Source organism: Rosa rugosa, chromosome 3 (assembly GCF_958449725.1).
Source record: "Rosa rugosa chromosome 3, drRosRugo1.1, whole genome shotgun sequence".
Classification (NCBI taxonomy): Eukaryota; Viridiplantae; Streptophyta; class Magnoliopsida; order Rosales; family Rosaceae; genus Rosa; species Rosa rugosa.
Genome location: NC_084822.1, coordinates 56,216,212 through 56,232,204, shown reverse-complemented (window position 1 = coordinate 56,232,204; position 15,993 = coordinate 56,216,212). Strand labels below are relative to the sequence as shown.

The 15,993-nt window shown below is 38.9% G+C and overlaps 3 protein-coding genes and 1 pseudogene across 4 annotated transcripts; all 4 read right to left on the bottom strand.

Annotated features, from left to right (window-relative positions):
- Window positions 1–1,513: 1,513 nt before the first annotated feature.
- Window positions 1,514–4,320, bottom strand: LOC133738661 (putative receptor protein kinase ZmPK1). The gene has a single exon (XM_062166239.1). It carries the CDS (start codon window positions 4,272–4,274, stop codon window positions 1,800–1,802), a length of 2,475 nt encoding a protein of 824 aa, XP_062022223.1. The 5' UTR covers window positions 4,275–4,320; the 3' UTR covers window positions 1,514–1,799.
- Window positions 4,321–5,374: 1,054 nt separating this feature from the next.
- On the bottom strand, window positions 5,375–8,291 carry LOC133739098 (putative receptor protein kinase ZmPK1; annotated as a pseudogene).
- Window positions 8,292–8,432: 141 nt separating this feature from the next.
- Window positions 8,433–13,121, bottom strand: LOC133739099 (protein MRG1-like). Of its 2 annotated transcripts, XM_062166821.1 has the most exons (10): window positions 12,772–13,121; window positions 12,625–12,675; window positions 12,373–12,386; window positions 11,816–11,961; window positions 11,216–11,256; window positions 10,899–10,994; window positions 10,004–10,083; window positions 9,344–9,513; window positions 8,893–8,977; window positions 8,433–8,769 (listed from the first exon to the last, which is right to left on the bottom strand). In XM_062166821.1, exons 1-10 carry the CDS (start codon window positions 12,973–12,975, stop codon window positions 8,679–8,681), a joined length of 978 nt encoding a protein of 325 aa, XP_062022805.1. In that variant the 5' UTR covers window positions 12,976–13,121; the 3' UTR covers window positions 8,433–8,678. The 2 variants fall into 2 exon arrangements, with proteins under 2 accessions (XP_062022805.1, XP_062022806.1); XM_062166822.1 differs by lacking the exon at window positions 12,625–12,675.
- Window positions 13,122–13,808: 687 nt separating this feature from the next.
- LOC133735800 (putative glycine-rich cell wall structural protein 1) lies at window positions 13,809–15,117 on the bottom strand. Its single transcript, XM_062163230.1, has one exon. The coding sequence runs from the start codon at window positions 14,810–14,812 to the stop codon at window positions 13,988–13,990; it is 825 nt and encodes a 274-aa protein (XP_062019214.1). The 5' UTR covers window positions 14,813–15,117; the 3' UTR covers window positions 13,809–13,987.
- Window positions 15,118–15,993: the final 876 nt, after the last annotated feature.

Genomic DNA, 15,993 nt, shown 5'->3' with positions numbered 1-15,993 from the left:
AAAGAAAAAAAAAGTTTTATTATCTCGTAATACAGGGCTATTGGGGGGCAATAGATGTCTGTTAAATGTCTATTGGGGGGTAATAAATATTTTGAATTGATGTAATCTCCTTTTTTTTTTCCTTAATCAAAGTTTTATTTGTTTAATTTTAGGGAGATTAGTTCTCATTCCGGCGACTGAAAAGTCTATTGGGGGGCAATACAAGTCTATTGGGGTAATAAACCTCTCCGGTCCGATATAAGATCTCCGACAACCTCTTTGAGAACTTCCGGTGAGGTTTCATAAACCTCTCCTCTATTGCCAACCTCTTATGCCCTTCAATAGACCTCTATTACCCCCTAATAAATTAAGGTCTATTTGGGGGCAATAAACTTTTCCGGCGACCTATGAGATCTCCGACGACCTCTTTAGCGACATCCGGCGAGATTTCCAGATAAGTCCAATGGAGGACGGCCGGTGACCGGTGACCAGACTCAGGCGAAGTCTCCTATGGCTTCTCTCTCTTCCATTTTCTCTCTCTAACAAAAGGGTGAGGGTAAAATAGTCTTAAAAAAAATAAAAAAACTTAATTGGGTATCAAGGAAGACCTTATTAGAGTCTTTATGGGTAAGGGGGAATTAAAAAAACTTAATAGGGTAAGTGGGAAAAAAATTCTCTAGAATTAGAGTAAATGGATAAAAACCCTATCATTTAAGGCCCGTGTGCCGTAAAAAAAACTAAATACACATCACTTTTACTGCGTGCAATAAAAGTGCTCTGTAAGTGTATTGTAATATGTACAACATGCATTAAATGTGTGCCCTAAAAAAACTAAATACACATTACTTTTACACCGTGCAATAAAAATACGCTGTAAATGTGTTGTAATATTTATGGCGTGGATTAAATGTGTGTCATAAAAGACTAAATACATATCACTTTTACGGCATGCATCAAAGGTGTGTTGTAATTGATATAACTTTTACAGCATGCGTCAAATGTGTGCTGTAAAATATCTTTTACGGCATGCATCAATGTGCGCCGTAAATTGCGCGTAGTAAAAAACAATTTTTCTTATAGTACCCTATTATGCATTCTTTGTTTTCAATCGACCAGTAGGGAGGGCTTCTATAAGCTCTCTGAAATGTTTCTAGTTTTCTTTCTTGTACTATAATTCCGTGATTGGTAGGTAAAGGCTAGTTGAAGGATTTCTTTTCCTTAGGAGGCAAGGTTATCCTTGTTCGTTTACGCTTGTTTAATTGTGAGTGTCTCTTCGATCTGAATGATCTACATTTGCTTAGATAAGTTTTATTTTTTTAATTTTCTTGCCAAAATTCATGTGTAAGTGTGTATACTCTAACTTTTGTCTATTGATTCTAATAATATCAGTTTCTATTCAAAATAATCGACAACCATCACGAAAATATCTTCATTTCTTTTTATAAAAAAATTAAAAAATGTTGTAAAACAAAAGTAAAAGAATTTAGAGAGAGAGAGAGAGAGAGAGAGAAAGAGTTTGGACTCAGAGAATGAAGTGTGTTTTTATTTGTCTCACCTTGAGGTTTATATAGGATTACCTCATGTATACAAAAGGTAACTATTTAACGGTTACACCAAAAACTCATATGATTACAAATCAATACATTACTAATTATATTCAATCAATCACCAATTAATCCTAATTGATGTATATCATGCAACACTAATAACTATTACATGAATAGCCACATTAATATTTACAACAACAAAAAACTTTATTTTTGTATGATAGATTGTTAAATACATCATGACACAGCAAAGCCTCCAGTCACTATCTTGCGCTAATGCTCTTGGTCCTTGTCAACCAGCACAAGCATCTCAACGACTTGGCTCATAGTTGGTCTCGCGTCTCTGTCTTCCTCTACGCAATGTAAAGCCACTTCGAACAGAATCCCCATCTTTTTTACATCATATTTACCTTCAAACGAAGGGTCTATGACGTCTCCTATCCGAGCTTCAATTTCACTAGCAGAAGTTCCATTATGTAATTTCTCCCTCACCCACATGATCAGCCTTCTCTGCTCGCCATCAATGACATCCACATCCGGCTTAATCGGGTTCTTTCCGGTCACCATCTCCAACACCACAACCCCATAGCTGTACACATCCACTTTGGATGTGATAGGCAAATTGTAAACCCACTCCGGAGCAATGTAACCTCTAGTTCCTCGTATCCTCGAAAAGCTCCAGTTCTTAAGGTCATCTCTGTTGAGGAGCTTGGATAGGCCAAAATCTGCAACCTTTGGTTGATAATTGGAGTCCAAGAGTATGTTTTGAGGCTTAACATCACAATGTAAAACCCACTCCAAACATTCTTCATGCAAATAAGCAAGACCCTTTGCAGTGCCTAGAGCAATCTCAAACCTCTTTTCCCAATCAAGGACATTGGAAGCTAACTTTTGTGCCAAGGAACCATGCTCCATGTACTCATAAACAAGAAGCCTGTGCTTTCCCTCCGAGCAATATCCCCACATCTCAATCAAATGCATATGGTTCAGCCTCCCAATAGTGTTGATTTCTGCTGAAAACTCACCTTCTCCTTGGTTGGTTTCATTAAGCCTCTTGATCGCTGCAACTCGATGATCAGCCAACACAGCTTTGTAAACAACACCTCCTGCTCCTCTTCCAATTTCTTCACTAAAACCCCGCGTCGCCTTCTTAAGCTCAGAGTAGCTAAACCTCTTGAATCCAGTTGCAGCAAGAAGGTAGCCGTGCTTATCCTCATTGGAATCTCTCCGATTTTGAGTTATTAAACCCAAAACCAAAAGTATACAAATGATCTCAAACCCTCCAACTCCACAGGCAAACCACAGCAAAAATTTCTCTAGACCAGTTACATGGCTCTTCTCATAGCTCCTATCTAGCTCAACCACCTTATCTAAGCAACGCAACCTATATTCTTCTTGTGGCAATCCATAAGATGACAGATGGATCTTTGGCACTCTCAAATATATGTCTCCAAAAAAGCTTGGAGACCTGTATCCATTGAGCAACACCGTTTTCGGATAACAGCTATATATACTACTGCGGGAGTTTGGAGAGTCTTTACTGCGGGAAGAATATTGGAAACCCTTGCAGTTACACAGCTGCAAACAGACATCCTCACACTGCATGAATGTGTAGTTGGGGAAGTATCCGAAATCATACCCGTAAAAGTCGAGCCTCGAAAGCTTGAAGAAACTGGACTGATCACCTCTGCCGCAAGTGTAATTGAACTCAGGTTCACAACCATAATACCAATCAGTATAGTTTGCCATTTTGTAACCAGGAATGCAAGAACATTTTCTTCCAGTACTAGGCTCATAGTCACACACACTATTAGGACCACAAACCCCATGAATCATACAAGCATTTTCCATGATCTGCCCTGTCACAACCCATCTGTCTCCGGGTTTGGCCCGGCTGTGCAACCGAACATTTCCATCACAATCAACCGTCAGTCTTCTTTGCGAAGCTACACCATAATCGGAAGCGATCAAAGTATATTTGTCTGATGAAGTAAACTTGCCTAAGGAATCCATAACGGCAACTCTACTGTTGTTGTCTTTGGACCTTCTGGCTGTTCGGTCTGTTTGCCATGGCTCAAACCAATACACACTTGAAATCTCAAGACCGTCGAAGAGTAGCCGGAGAAGGTTGTCATTGTCAAAGAAGAGCTTGTAGAAGCCAGAGGAGTAGTTGCTCGGGCTTCTCATGGAGACAAGGATTGTGCTTCTGGTGAGTGGTTGGTCTGGAAGAAGAGTATCAGTAGGGTGATCAAAGCTCTGCCATAGAATGACATGCTCCGAGTTTAGTAAAACAAGATTGCCGGAATTGTGGAGGCTTAAGTTCGCCTGTGAGACTGAAGTGGTGGCTGTGGACCAAACAATGGATTGACCAGCGTCGGTTAAGATGAGATCACCAGTTTTGAGGAGGGAGAGCTTTGAGTGTTTGCCATTGACTGGTTGGTCACGGTTGGCCGTCCAGACTATGGTTCTGTTTTTGTAGTGGTCAAATGGCTCACTGAACCAAATAGCAAAGCAAAATGAATTGTTGCCGACTTGGTGAAACCCGGCGGTGAAAACTCCATCCGGTGAAGTTAAAACATCGTCTGGTTTCTCTACAGATAAGGATGAGCCTTCATTCGGAGTGTCGGACGTTGAAGACGAGATTTGGAAATAAATTGCAAGAAAAAGAAGAAGAATGTGAAACAGAGCAGCCATGATCCAAGAGTATTGGTACCGGCAACAGCCACTTCTAAATATAGACCATATCATAACGTGGTCAATGGGTCATGACCTCATGATATCACCTTGTGATTTTTTGGAGAATTTGACCACTTTCCATTCATAATATAGTCAAATTTGGTTATGAGATCATGTTACGTGTGAAATACAGTAGTAATTAATTTTATAGTAATCTGTTGGATGTTAACATCTTCAAGTCGTGCGGTTGATGCTTGGAAGTCGTCGGATTTACACGACATTATTTACATGAATTATTGTGTGGGACTTCTGGTACTAATGGTAGATGCCGGCCAGATACTTCCAACCTGCTTTTTCCAGAATCCCCGGCCCTAAATTTATCATCAAGTTGCTTGGAAAGGCACAGCTGACTGCCTGTACTGTTCCAAATATAGAAAAAACCATGACTGGCCGGCACAAAACATATTTTTGAACACATTGGAGTTTCGTATCATATTATACAGTACGCCACGAATGACGATTAGGCCAGCATGCTTTTTAGCGACTAAAGAATACTTGCAGCTCAGAAATGTTACTTCAGTTCTTCAAAAGATTTATTTCTATCCAAATTAACATCACATTACAGGTGAACATGCATGAAGCATTTACAAAATCAAAACATATGCAAGGGAGGAAATAGAATTAGGGGAATTACAATATGAACTATCTAGAGAGTACATTCATTAGAAGTTTTTACTAAAAACTCGTCAACTGCAACAAACTCATTGCCACTGAGATTCTTTGCCGTGGTGTTGAAGCATCTCAACGACTTGACTCATGGTTGGTCTTGAATCTTTGTCTTCGATCTTCCACACAATGTAAAGCTACTGTTAACAAAATTTCCATCTTTTCGACATCATAGTTGCCTTCAAACGAGGGATCTATGATCTCTCCCATTCTGGACGCAATTTCAGTTCCATTTAGTTTCTCCCTCACCCACATAATTAGTCTTCTCTGCTCACCATCACTGATTTCCACATCCATTGTCGGGTTCTTTCCGGTCACCATCTCCAATACAACCACTCCATAGCTGTATACATCCACTTTGGATGTGATGGGAAGATTATATTATAATACGCCACGAATGACGAGTAAGCTGGCATGCTTTTTAGCAACGACAGAATACTCGCAGCTCAGAAAATGTTACTTCTGTTCTTCAAAAGATTTATTTCTATCCAAATTAGCATCACATTACAGGTGAACATGCATGAAGCATTTACAAAATCAAAACATATGCAAGGGAGGAAATAGAATTACAATATGAACTATCTAGAGAGTACATTCATTAGAAGTTTTTACCAAAAACTCGTCAACTGCAACAAACTCATTGCCACTGAGATTCTTTGCCGTGGTGTTGAAGCATCTCAACGACTTGACTCATGGTTGGTCTTGAATCTTTGTCTTCTTCCACACAATGTAAAGCTACTGTTAACAAAATTTCCATCTTTTCCACATCATAGTTGCCTTCAAACGAGGGATCTATGATCTCTTCCATTCTGGACGCAATTTCAGTTCCATTTAGTTTCTCCCTCACCCACATAATTAGTCTTCTCTGCTCACCATCACTGATTTCCACATCCATTGTCGAGTTCTTTCCGGTCACCATCTCCAATACAACCACTCCATAGCTGTATACATCCACTTTGGATGTGATGGGAAGATTATACACCCACTCCGGAGCAATGTGACCTCTGGTTCCTCGTATCCTCGAAAAGCTTGAATTCCTGAGCTCATCTCTGTTAAGAATCTTGGAGAGCCCGAAATCTGCAACCTTTGGTTGAAAATTGGAGTCCAACAGTATGTTTTGAGGCTTTACATCACAATGTAGAACCCACTCCAAGCACTCTTCGTGCAAATAAGCTAGACCCTTTGCAGTGCCAACAGCAATCTCAAACCTCTTCTCCCAATCAAGCTCATGGGAAGCTAACTTCTGTGCCAAGGAACCATGCTCCATGTACTCATAAACAAGAAGCCTGTGCCTTCCCTCTGAGCAATCTCCCCACATCTCGATCAAGTTCATATGATTCACCTTCCCAATAGTACTAGCTTCTGCTAGAAATTCTGCTTCTGCTTGGTTAGCTTCACTGAGCAGCTTAATCGCTGCCACTCGCTGATCAGCCAATATGCCTTTTTAAACAGCTCCTCCTGCTCCTCTCCCAATTTCTTCACTAAAACCCCGCGTTGCAGTCTTGAGCTCAGCGTAGCTAAATCTTTTGAACCCGGTTGCAGTAAGAAGGTAGCCGTGAATATCTTCATTTGATTTTGAGAATGTACTGCTCAATAAACCCCAAACAAAAATGATACAAATGATTTCAACTCCCCCAACTCCATAGGCAAACCAGAGCAGGAATCCGAATTTCACCGGCTTACTGACTCGATCTTTAACATACTCCCTCTCGAGATCAACAACTTTTTCTTTGCAACTAAAACCAAGGTTCTTCAGGGGCTTTATGTCTGTGTTAGAGAAGAGGTGAGCCTTGGCAGTCTCAGATAGAAGTAACCTTGAGTGTTCCACCTGTGCCCACTTCGCAACTGCGTCTTGGGATTACACTTATAAACACCAGAATCAAACGTGTACTGAAACCCCTTGCAGTTATCCAGTTCCAAACATCTTTTCTCACAATCACCATAGCTATAATTTTGGTACTCATTATAATCATAACCATAGAACTCAACTTGCGTAAGTTGGAGAAACGAGACTCACCTTCACATAAGAGAATTGAAACTTCGGTTGACACCCCAGAGACCAATCAGTATGATTTTCCATCTGATATCCTGGAAGGCAAGAGCATTTCCTCCCAGAACTGGGATCGTAGCTGCAGAGGCTGTAAGCTCCACAAATTAATTCCATGTATCACACAAGGGTCTGAAAAGGCTTGCCATGAAACCATCCAACTCTCTCCTGGCATTTTTCGGCTATACAATCGAACATTTCCATCAAAATCAATAGTCAATCTTCTCTGCAACTTTGCACCATAATCAGCTGCAAGAAAAGTCAGATTGTCCGAAGAGGCAAAACTGCCGAAGGAATCAAACACGGCAGTTCTACTGCTGTTGTAAGTAGACCTTGCATTATCCCAGCTCACATATGCAGGGTTGGGCCAGTAGACACTAGAAATCTCAGGGCCGTCAAAGAGTAGCCGGAGAAGGTTATCATTGTTGAAAAAGAGCTTATAGAAGCCAGAGGAGAAGTTGATCTGGCTTCTGGAGGAGACAAGTATGGCGGTTCTGGTGAATGGTTGGAGTGGAAGAAGGGTATCAGTTGGGGAGTCAAAGCTCTGCCATAGAACAACCTTCGTCTTCAGATTAAGCAGAACCAGATTACTGGAGTCGTGGAGGCTTAAACGGGCAGGGAAGATTGAGGTGGTGGTTGTAGTCCAAACATGGGATTGAGCAGCATCAGTTAAGATGAGATTACCAGTTTTGAGGAGGGAGAGCTTTGAGCGCTTCGGTTCTGGTAGGAGACTGGTGATGACGATGATGATGGCTCGTTGAACCAAATGGCAAAGCAATATGAATTGTTGCCAACTTGATGAAAGCCGGCGGTGAAAACACCACCAGGTGAAATCAGGACATCTTCTGGTTTCTCAACAGAGAGGGATGATCCTTCACTCAATGCGTCGGAGGTTGAAGATTAAGTTGGAGAAGTGATGGCCAGAGAGAGAAGTAGAATGAGAAACAGAGGATCCATGGAATGAACTCACAGAGAGGACACACGACCAAAAGAAAAGGAGTTTGAACAGAGTTGATATGTTAGAGTAGAAAGATGATCAAAGACAATGGCATTTGTACTAATAGAACATTCACACGGTCGACTGAATTGAAGGAGGCCGATGGTGATTCGGAGAGGAAAAAATGGTCACGTTCGATTATAGTTTTTGATGTTCCACCCATCTGCCGCACCAAATACGTTTTCAATATTCAATGCAATGTCGTATGACAAGGTTTTAACTCATGAGACCTCAAGTCATGTAAAACCAGTCGATGGCATGTAGCAACTTCTTGCAGAAATGGAGTTTGCTACGGTCGGGCCTCATCTTAGAAGGCTGTGTTAATCACTTTAAAATTGAAGCAACTGCTTTAAAAAAAAAAAAAAAAAAAACTATTACGTCCAACTTCTGATAACAACTTGATTGTCTGTAACTTTGTTCCCATCTTAACTGATAGTCAAAGATTGTTGCAACTTAGAACTAGAACAAAAGGTGCAACCTCCACCGTCGGTCATATTTTACTAGAGAAGTTTTACAAGGCACACGGTATATGTTGAAAAAACATGTTACCTGCGCAGTCAATTGCAATACATTATACGGCGAATACAAGCACATTAACGGTCACCTGCTTTTGGAGCTCGGAAAAAGTTCAAATCGGTGCCAAGATATCACACAACAGCTGTAGTTCTACAGTATTATGTACGAATTGTTGCAAATATGTCCCTGCTTAGTCATCTTGTTTGTTGGTGCTGATTTCAGTATCTTCTGGTACATGGTAGGAAGAGAGGAAGAATGCACTCTGGTTCTTATGTAGGAACCTACATGACATCATATATCAGAGAGTAAGAATGATGTCGAAACAGAACTAACGAGGTTATTAGAACCTCCGCAACTGTGAAGAAACAATATCTATCTATTTAGAAGAAAGTTGAAGTCGGTACTTGAGAAAGTCGGCCAATCTTTGCAGCAGCTCTTTCAAAGTCTCCTCTTCAATGTTAGCCTCAACCAATAACTCGGGCAGTTTAACTGCAAATCCCAGAAAATTACATAACAAGCTTATTGTAACGAAAAGCTTCAACTGCCAAAACTCCAGTAAGCAACCAAGCAACATCAGCATCGTTATTGATGAATACAAGAAAACATGTGGCATCCGCATGGAATTCACCAACGAATGCCAGTAACACTAAGTTATAATTGCAATCTTCTTTTATATAAAAACCATTATCCATGTAGTTTGTTAGTAAATAAGAAGAAGCAGCTGAGAAAAAAAAATGAAATCAATACCAAGCCAAAAATACGGTGAAAACGATCTTTTAATTACAGCATTATTTCAAAATACACAATTTATGAAAACAAATAATGGAGTTAATAAGTTACAAACTATGTTCATACCAAAGAGGCGTAATAGGTGCTCAGCACCGTATACAGACGAAGGAGAGACATTATCTGCAATTGCTTTCTCATACTGCGGACGCTCATTTTTGTAAAGAAGCATAACTGGCAATGCTTTGTCAAAGTAGCAACATAGTCCTTTCAGAATTTCTTCAACTGAATGAGCTTTCCTAGATACACATTAAGATAGTCCAAATAAAAGATTGATTTTTTGCGTAAATTTGAAGAACATTAAACCAAAAATGAATTGCACAAATGCAAATTGGATTCTATACACTGTTCACATAGGTGACTTCAATTGCAATACAGTATAGTTCTGAGGGTTAAGACAATTTATTTGTTTTTTTAAATTGGCATATAGACATAGATGTGAACAGTTTATTGCAAGTACCAATATTACTGATTAAACCTGCTTTGACCGAGTTAATAAACCTACTAGTACAAGATAATAAAAAGATATCACCTTAGATGTCAGATGGAAGTGTTGTTTGGTAGTCCCTTTTAGCTACTTGAGGAAAATAACATAGTAATTTACTCTCCCTCGTTGTTATTTTACATAAATGGATTCGTGGCGTAAACTGGTGCCAGTTTAGAATAAGAAAAGAAAAGGAAGGAAATATAGGATGCAAAGAGAGAGTAATAACATGAAAGAAAACTTACAAATCATCGCTGTTTGATCTGTATTCTAGATACTTCTTCAGTATGTCATCAACATTTGGAGTCCGGGGAAGTTTAACAAGCTGCAAGAATGGATATGGGCCTGAATATATGGGATATCATTACGTGGAAATTCATAACAAGTGAATATGGGATATAATTTGGGCAATTTTTTTTTTTGGGAGATTTACAATGCAATGGGAGGATGCATCAGAATTAAGAACATCAGAAGCTATGCACATAATAACATCTGAAATATGCCAGACCCACCATTCAACAAGTATATGCCCCAAAAACAACTAATCCATCCTAGTAGGACTCCATATGCAACATTTAATCTCTACATTACCATAACCAAACAAATAAAAATAATTAGAAGTTTAAAACCAGTGCCATTAGCGATTCCATAATGCAGTCTAAAGACTACATTCCAGTCTTTAAAATGGCTTAAGTTATTTACATGGTAAATGATATAGCTAACTTATCCTTTCATCCCGTATAATACTTGTAGTATGTACTGCAAAACTAAGACAGACAACAAAGATGGCCGAGTGTCTTTCATCTCACCATGAGAGGTATGATGATTGTCCACAAGAAACATGATAGTTAAATTAATGATTAAACAATTCATCAAAGTCACTTGGACAAACTGGCAGGAGCTAACAATTTTAGTTTTAACGGACACTTCCTGCTCGAGACTTCTGACCAATCACATATTCTTTACGCCAACAGAATAGGAAAAGAATACAGGTATTTAATTTTAGTTGTGACAAAAATAGAAAACTTGGAGAGTATAACTGACTAAGAGAAAAGAACCAAATAAAATTATATAAAGCCACTTCCAGAAAGATAATTTAAGGCATTGTTTAAAATGTTGTATGGAAAGGAACATATCTACCTTGCCCAGATGAGTAACTGATTCGCAATCATCAACTAGTTGTTTCCTTAAAGCATGTGGCATTCGAATCACAAGTTCTTCCAAGCGTATCGCACCCTTTAATATAAAATTAAATAAATAACAAATAATAACAAAACAAAGAAAGAAAAAGAAAAGCTCAAAATCTGTAACTTGAAATTTTATGACTAAACCAAGAGATAATTTGTGTTGGTCTTCAATAACATAATAAACATCAGTATAGTAACCAAACTGATATCTGGAAGCAGCAAGCTCATGCACATGCTAAGGATGCTTTAGGTAACATAATCAGAGGATACCTTAACGACAGAGTCATTCTTTCTCTTCTTGCCTCTTGCCCCTGCAGATAATTTCATATCAAATGCAAGAACATAGAATATGATTTACATAGATATTGCAAGGCAAGGACAGTATATAAGAATGTAATCTGTTATAAGCCTAACTCAAGAAACATATCCAAGCTATGATCATGAGGTACTGTGCCCTATCATACTTCTTTTCTATAGAAAGGAATTCAATAACCCTGTTGTTACTTTATATATACTCCTATCCACATGGTAGAAAAGTTAAGTCATGACTTGGTCTTTCTTTCCACCTCTTTAAAGGGCAGCAAAGGTTACAAAAATATGGTAGGCTTTAGATCACATGAGAGAGTTTCTTCATTATTAGGCTAACCATTTCTGTTCTTCGTTCAAAACTTAATGAAGGAAGAAAAAAAAAACTTTGTAATTCAGTAATTACTTACTGTTAGTTCTCTTAATTGAATTGAAATTAAACTCGGCCCAATCTTTTACTAAAAGGATTGAGCCGAAGACAATAAAAAGATCCTATTGTGTTCCGCCACTACATCAGATAAATAAAACCAACAGAAGGGAAAGATTAAAGATCATAAACCCAACCATTATAACTTTTTAGTTTAGTCAGTGATGTGCGTGATAGCTTTGGATTCTTGTCTGTTCCGTCTTTCATTCTGGCGAGCTTCTGTTTCTCCACATTCTCTTCAGTATATTTCAATAAACGGTCGAGGCGTACCCACTCATCCCAACTGATGAGGGAAAAAAAAAAAAAGAGGGAGAGATGGTCAAAAAGTGACATGAAATCGAACATTCTGAGAGATGTAACCATACGAAAATAAATGTCAGCAGCTTAAGCATAAGCCTTCATCTCTGATATATATCCGAAGCCCCTCTGATTAAAATACTCTGCTAGTACGATGTAATGCTCTCATAATAACATCTATAAAATGCATATCTTCAAAAGGAAACAAAAATGAAATTATGATGCCATGCATAACAAAGATGAAAAATTGAATCGAAACAGAAAATGATAACCGAAATATAAAAAGGACACTAATTGCAGAAGAGCGAAGCTCAACAACCACCACCAGCTCGACCATGAAATATGAAATCAAAGGTTGGAAATTTTGTGGGATAGGTAAGCAGAAAGTGAGGCTCACTTTTTGTTCCAGCCCTGCAGCACAGAAGAGTACACAATCAAGAGATGTACAACTATATCACCACAGCAATGCAACTACACAATGAATCAAATGCCTCAAAGACCAAATTGAAATCCTAGTCCCAAAACAAACAAAAAAGCATGGAGCTTTGTTTGGTCTGGCACAAAAAGTATGGGACATGCAAATGAAACAAGACAAGTTTGATGGAGAGATTGAAATCAAATCATAAGAGAACAGATAGATGAAACTTACAAGGTAATGAATAAAAAACCTCCATTCGTTCTTAAATTGAGTTTTGATCACCTTGGAGAGTAAAAACGCAAAGCCCACAGTGAGAATTACTCAGCAATCAAATTACCCTATTCCCTTAAAATATAAATTTGAGTGGTTCAGTGTTACCTTGGCGTCGTAAATGTGAGTGTTGTGATAAGCGAGGACCTTCTCTCCTTCGACAAAGGGGCATGAATCAGAGGAAGGAGATGAGACGTCGTCGTCGTTTTCATGTTCGATGCCGGAATCGGTCTTGGTGGCAGAAGTGTCAGACTCTGTGGCAGAGGAGTCAGTAGTGACATCATCATCATCACTCCTCTTGGAGTGTCCCATTTTTGGTTTGAGGAGTTTTGTATTTCTGCTGGGTTCTGTCTTCTTGTCTCTCTTATACTACTTGGACTGGACATTTGGGGTTTTACTGTTCGGGAAGTCGTTTGCGCGCTCTGGCCAAACGACGACGTTGGAGGACTCCCCAAATTGGATACCTTGTAATAAGTCAATGTTCTCAGAACCCACATAAATGGAGAAGGTAACCTTTGTTCTTGCTCATTTTGACCACCTTGAGCAGTCATCCTCCTTCTATACTTGGTTAACATTATTTCCTTGTAAAATCAAAATGCTATGAACAATTTACAAGTTCATGGATGTGAATTACTCCTTTGCTATTTGGTCGATCTTGTCAATGATGCTAATTCGGACGTTAATGCTCAATGTTGTATTGGAGACTTTTTTTAACTTTTCGTATTAGCACTCATTGTAGTACTCGTTCAGGAATTAAAACAAACTAATTCTTTTTTGTGCAACTTCAAATTAGTTTTTAGTAGATAAGATCATGTTATTTAATAATTTTTTATGAACCATAAATTTACACAAAACAATAAATCGTACCATTTTTATTTTTAATGCACGTAAATGCTTAAGCAACGTCCATGCATAAGTCTTTAAATAATCGGATTAGAAATTATAATTGATAGGTTGTGGATATGAAAATTGAAACACAGTAACATATTGAATAGACTCATCGAACTAAATTACATGAAGAAAGAATTAATGTATGATTAAATCTTTGTAAGCATTATAAATTGAACTAAATTACAGAGAATATTCCACTATAAAATTACAAACAAATTGAATTAGTCCTGATCCACCAAGAGTAGACATTTTTTTTTTGGTGGTCAAACACCAACAGTAGACATGACTTTAACCAGTACATTATTCTTAGAGATTAGACACCTCGACATCAATCAATGAAATAGGATAACAAAAATTGAATGAATTACTAGTAAAATAGAATGGAAAGAATCATTACTGTCTTATGACTTGAACCAACCATGCATGGACTTCATTAGTTTCCACTGCCTCCATGGCTTGGACCAGAATCTTTGATCCCTCCAAGTCCTAGAGTAGGATACGAACTAGTGAAGGCATGACCTTTCCCACCTGGACTTGGACCTCCATTTTTAATCCCTCCAAGAGTAGGAGAATTGGTGAAAGCATGACCCTTTCCACCAGAGCTTGGACCTCCATTTTTGATCCCTCCAAGAGTTTGAGAATCAGTGAAGCCATGACCTTTTCCACCTGGACTTGGACCTCCATTTTTGATGCCTCCAAGAATCTGAGAATCCGTAAAGCCATGACCTTTTCCACCTGGACTTGGACCTCCTCCATTTTTGATCCCTCCAAGAGTCTGAGAAGTAGTGAAGGCATGACCCTTTCCACTTGAGCTTGGACCTTCATTTTTGATACCTCCAAGAATTTGAGAATCGGTGAAGCCATGACCTTTTCCACCTGGACTTGGACCTCCTTCATTTTTGATCCCTCCAAGAGTTTGAGAAGTAGTGAAGGCATGACCCTTTCCACTTGAGCTTGGACCTTCATTTTTGATACCTCCAAGAATTTGAGAATCTGTGAAGCCATGACCTTTCCCTCCTGAGCTTGGACCTCCATTTTTGATTCCTCCAAGAATTTGAGAACTGCTGAAGGCATGACCTTTTCCACCAGGACTTGGACCTCCACCAGCCTTCATTGCTTCAATGTACAACCCATCAATAACAAACAAACCACTACCAATTCTCAGAGGACGTGCTTCTGATACCATCAGAACCCAACTAGAGGTAATTACAAGAACAAGAACAAACAAGGAGAAGAGAAGCTTGGAACTGTTGGCCATCTGGACTATATGTCGTGAGTGAATGCTTTGATCAAGGTAATCAGAAGTAAGCAAGCACTGTTGTTTGCACGCAGAAGGATTTGAGCTGTGTAAGATGGTATAGATTTGTGCCCTATATATACTACTACAATTCGTCGTACTGGTGCATCATTTGTGGGAATGTGAATGTGAGATTCGTATATTTGACTGAGTGGCCTAGCTGGAGAAACAGAGGGGAAACTGCATGGCTGGCGAGCTCGCTTCTTCAAGCACGAGGCTGATTTGAACTTTGAACTTTGAAAGATGAAGTTGACGGCGGGGACGTAATCGGTCATACTGACTAGAAATTAATATGTAAAAGAAAAGGAATTTAGCTTTGAACTCTCAAGTTTCAAGGATAAAATTGACGGCAAGGACGTAATCGATGGACTCATACCTGCTATAAGTTGACATGAAAAAGAAACGAAGAATTTTATGGGTATAAGCAGTTCGGAGGATGGTTCGTTCGCAGGTGGGGGGATATGAATTTGAATTGAATCCCATAGAAAGAAAGAAGGAAGGAAAGAAAGAGTAGAAGTTTTACTAATACTCTTCGTCATCATTCGAATGAATTCCGCCCACGCCTGTATACTAAGTTGTGGCCACCCTGCGTAACTGCCTGCGTAAGATTTCACAAAGCAGAAAAGCACCATGTAAAGCTGAAAGGTAAAGCCGTAAAACTAGGCTCTAGGAAGTAATTTTTTTTTTATATTTTATTTTATTTTGAGTTCCTTGCATCATTTAAACAAAAGTAGAGGATTACATCCCAAGCCCAACTCGTTTGGCCCTAACTTTTGAATCAGGTTTGACTAACTTTTGGCCAGAATGTCCGTTTGAGACGCATGATACCTTTCCAGAATGGGAACGACGAGATCTTCAAGACTCACTTAAGTGAGCCCTATCAGATTTAGGCCAAAATGTATCGTCTTAATTATCCGATTCGTGATTTCATATTTTTAGGCCAGTTTTACATTCTTTTTATTTTAGGTTTTCTAGTTTATTTTAGATTTGTTTTGTTTTAATCCGTGGGCTTTAGGGTTTCATTGTTAGTTGCCCTAAGGTTTCTTTCCCATATATAAGCAACCTTAAACGGCTACAGAACTATCTTTTATCATATTATCAATCAAAATTAAGAGTTTTCTCTTTTATCTCTGGTGGACTCC

Excerpts from the sequence above, each read along its gene's own strand:
- LOC133735800 (XM_062163230.1), bottom strand. The coding sequence starts at position 14,812 with ATGGCCAACAGTTCCAAGCTTCTCTTCTCCTTGTTTGTTCTTGTTCTT.
- LOC133739099 (XM_062166821.1), bottom strand. The coding sequence starts at position 12,975 with ATGGGACACTCCAAGAGGAGTGATGATGATGATGTCACTACTGACTCC. Across the intron at positions 9,514-10,003 it reads AGATCAAACAGCGATGATTT|GAAAGCTCATTCAGTTGAAG; the intron begins GTAAGTTTTCTT and ends ATGTGTATCTAG. Across the intron at positions 8,978-9,343 it reads GCACCTATTACGCCTCTTTG|TTAAACTGCCCGAGTTATTG; the intron begins GTATGAACATAG and ends TGGGATTTGCAG.
- LOC133738661 (XM_062166239.1), bottom strand. The coding sequence starts at position 4,274 with ATGATATGGTCTATATTTAGAAGTGGCTGTTGCCGGTACCAATACTCT.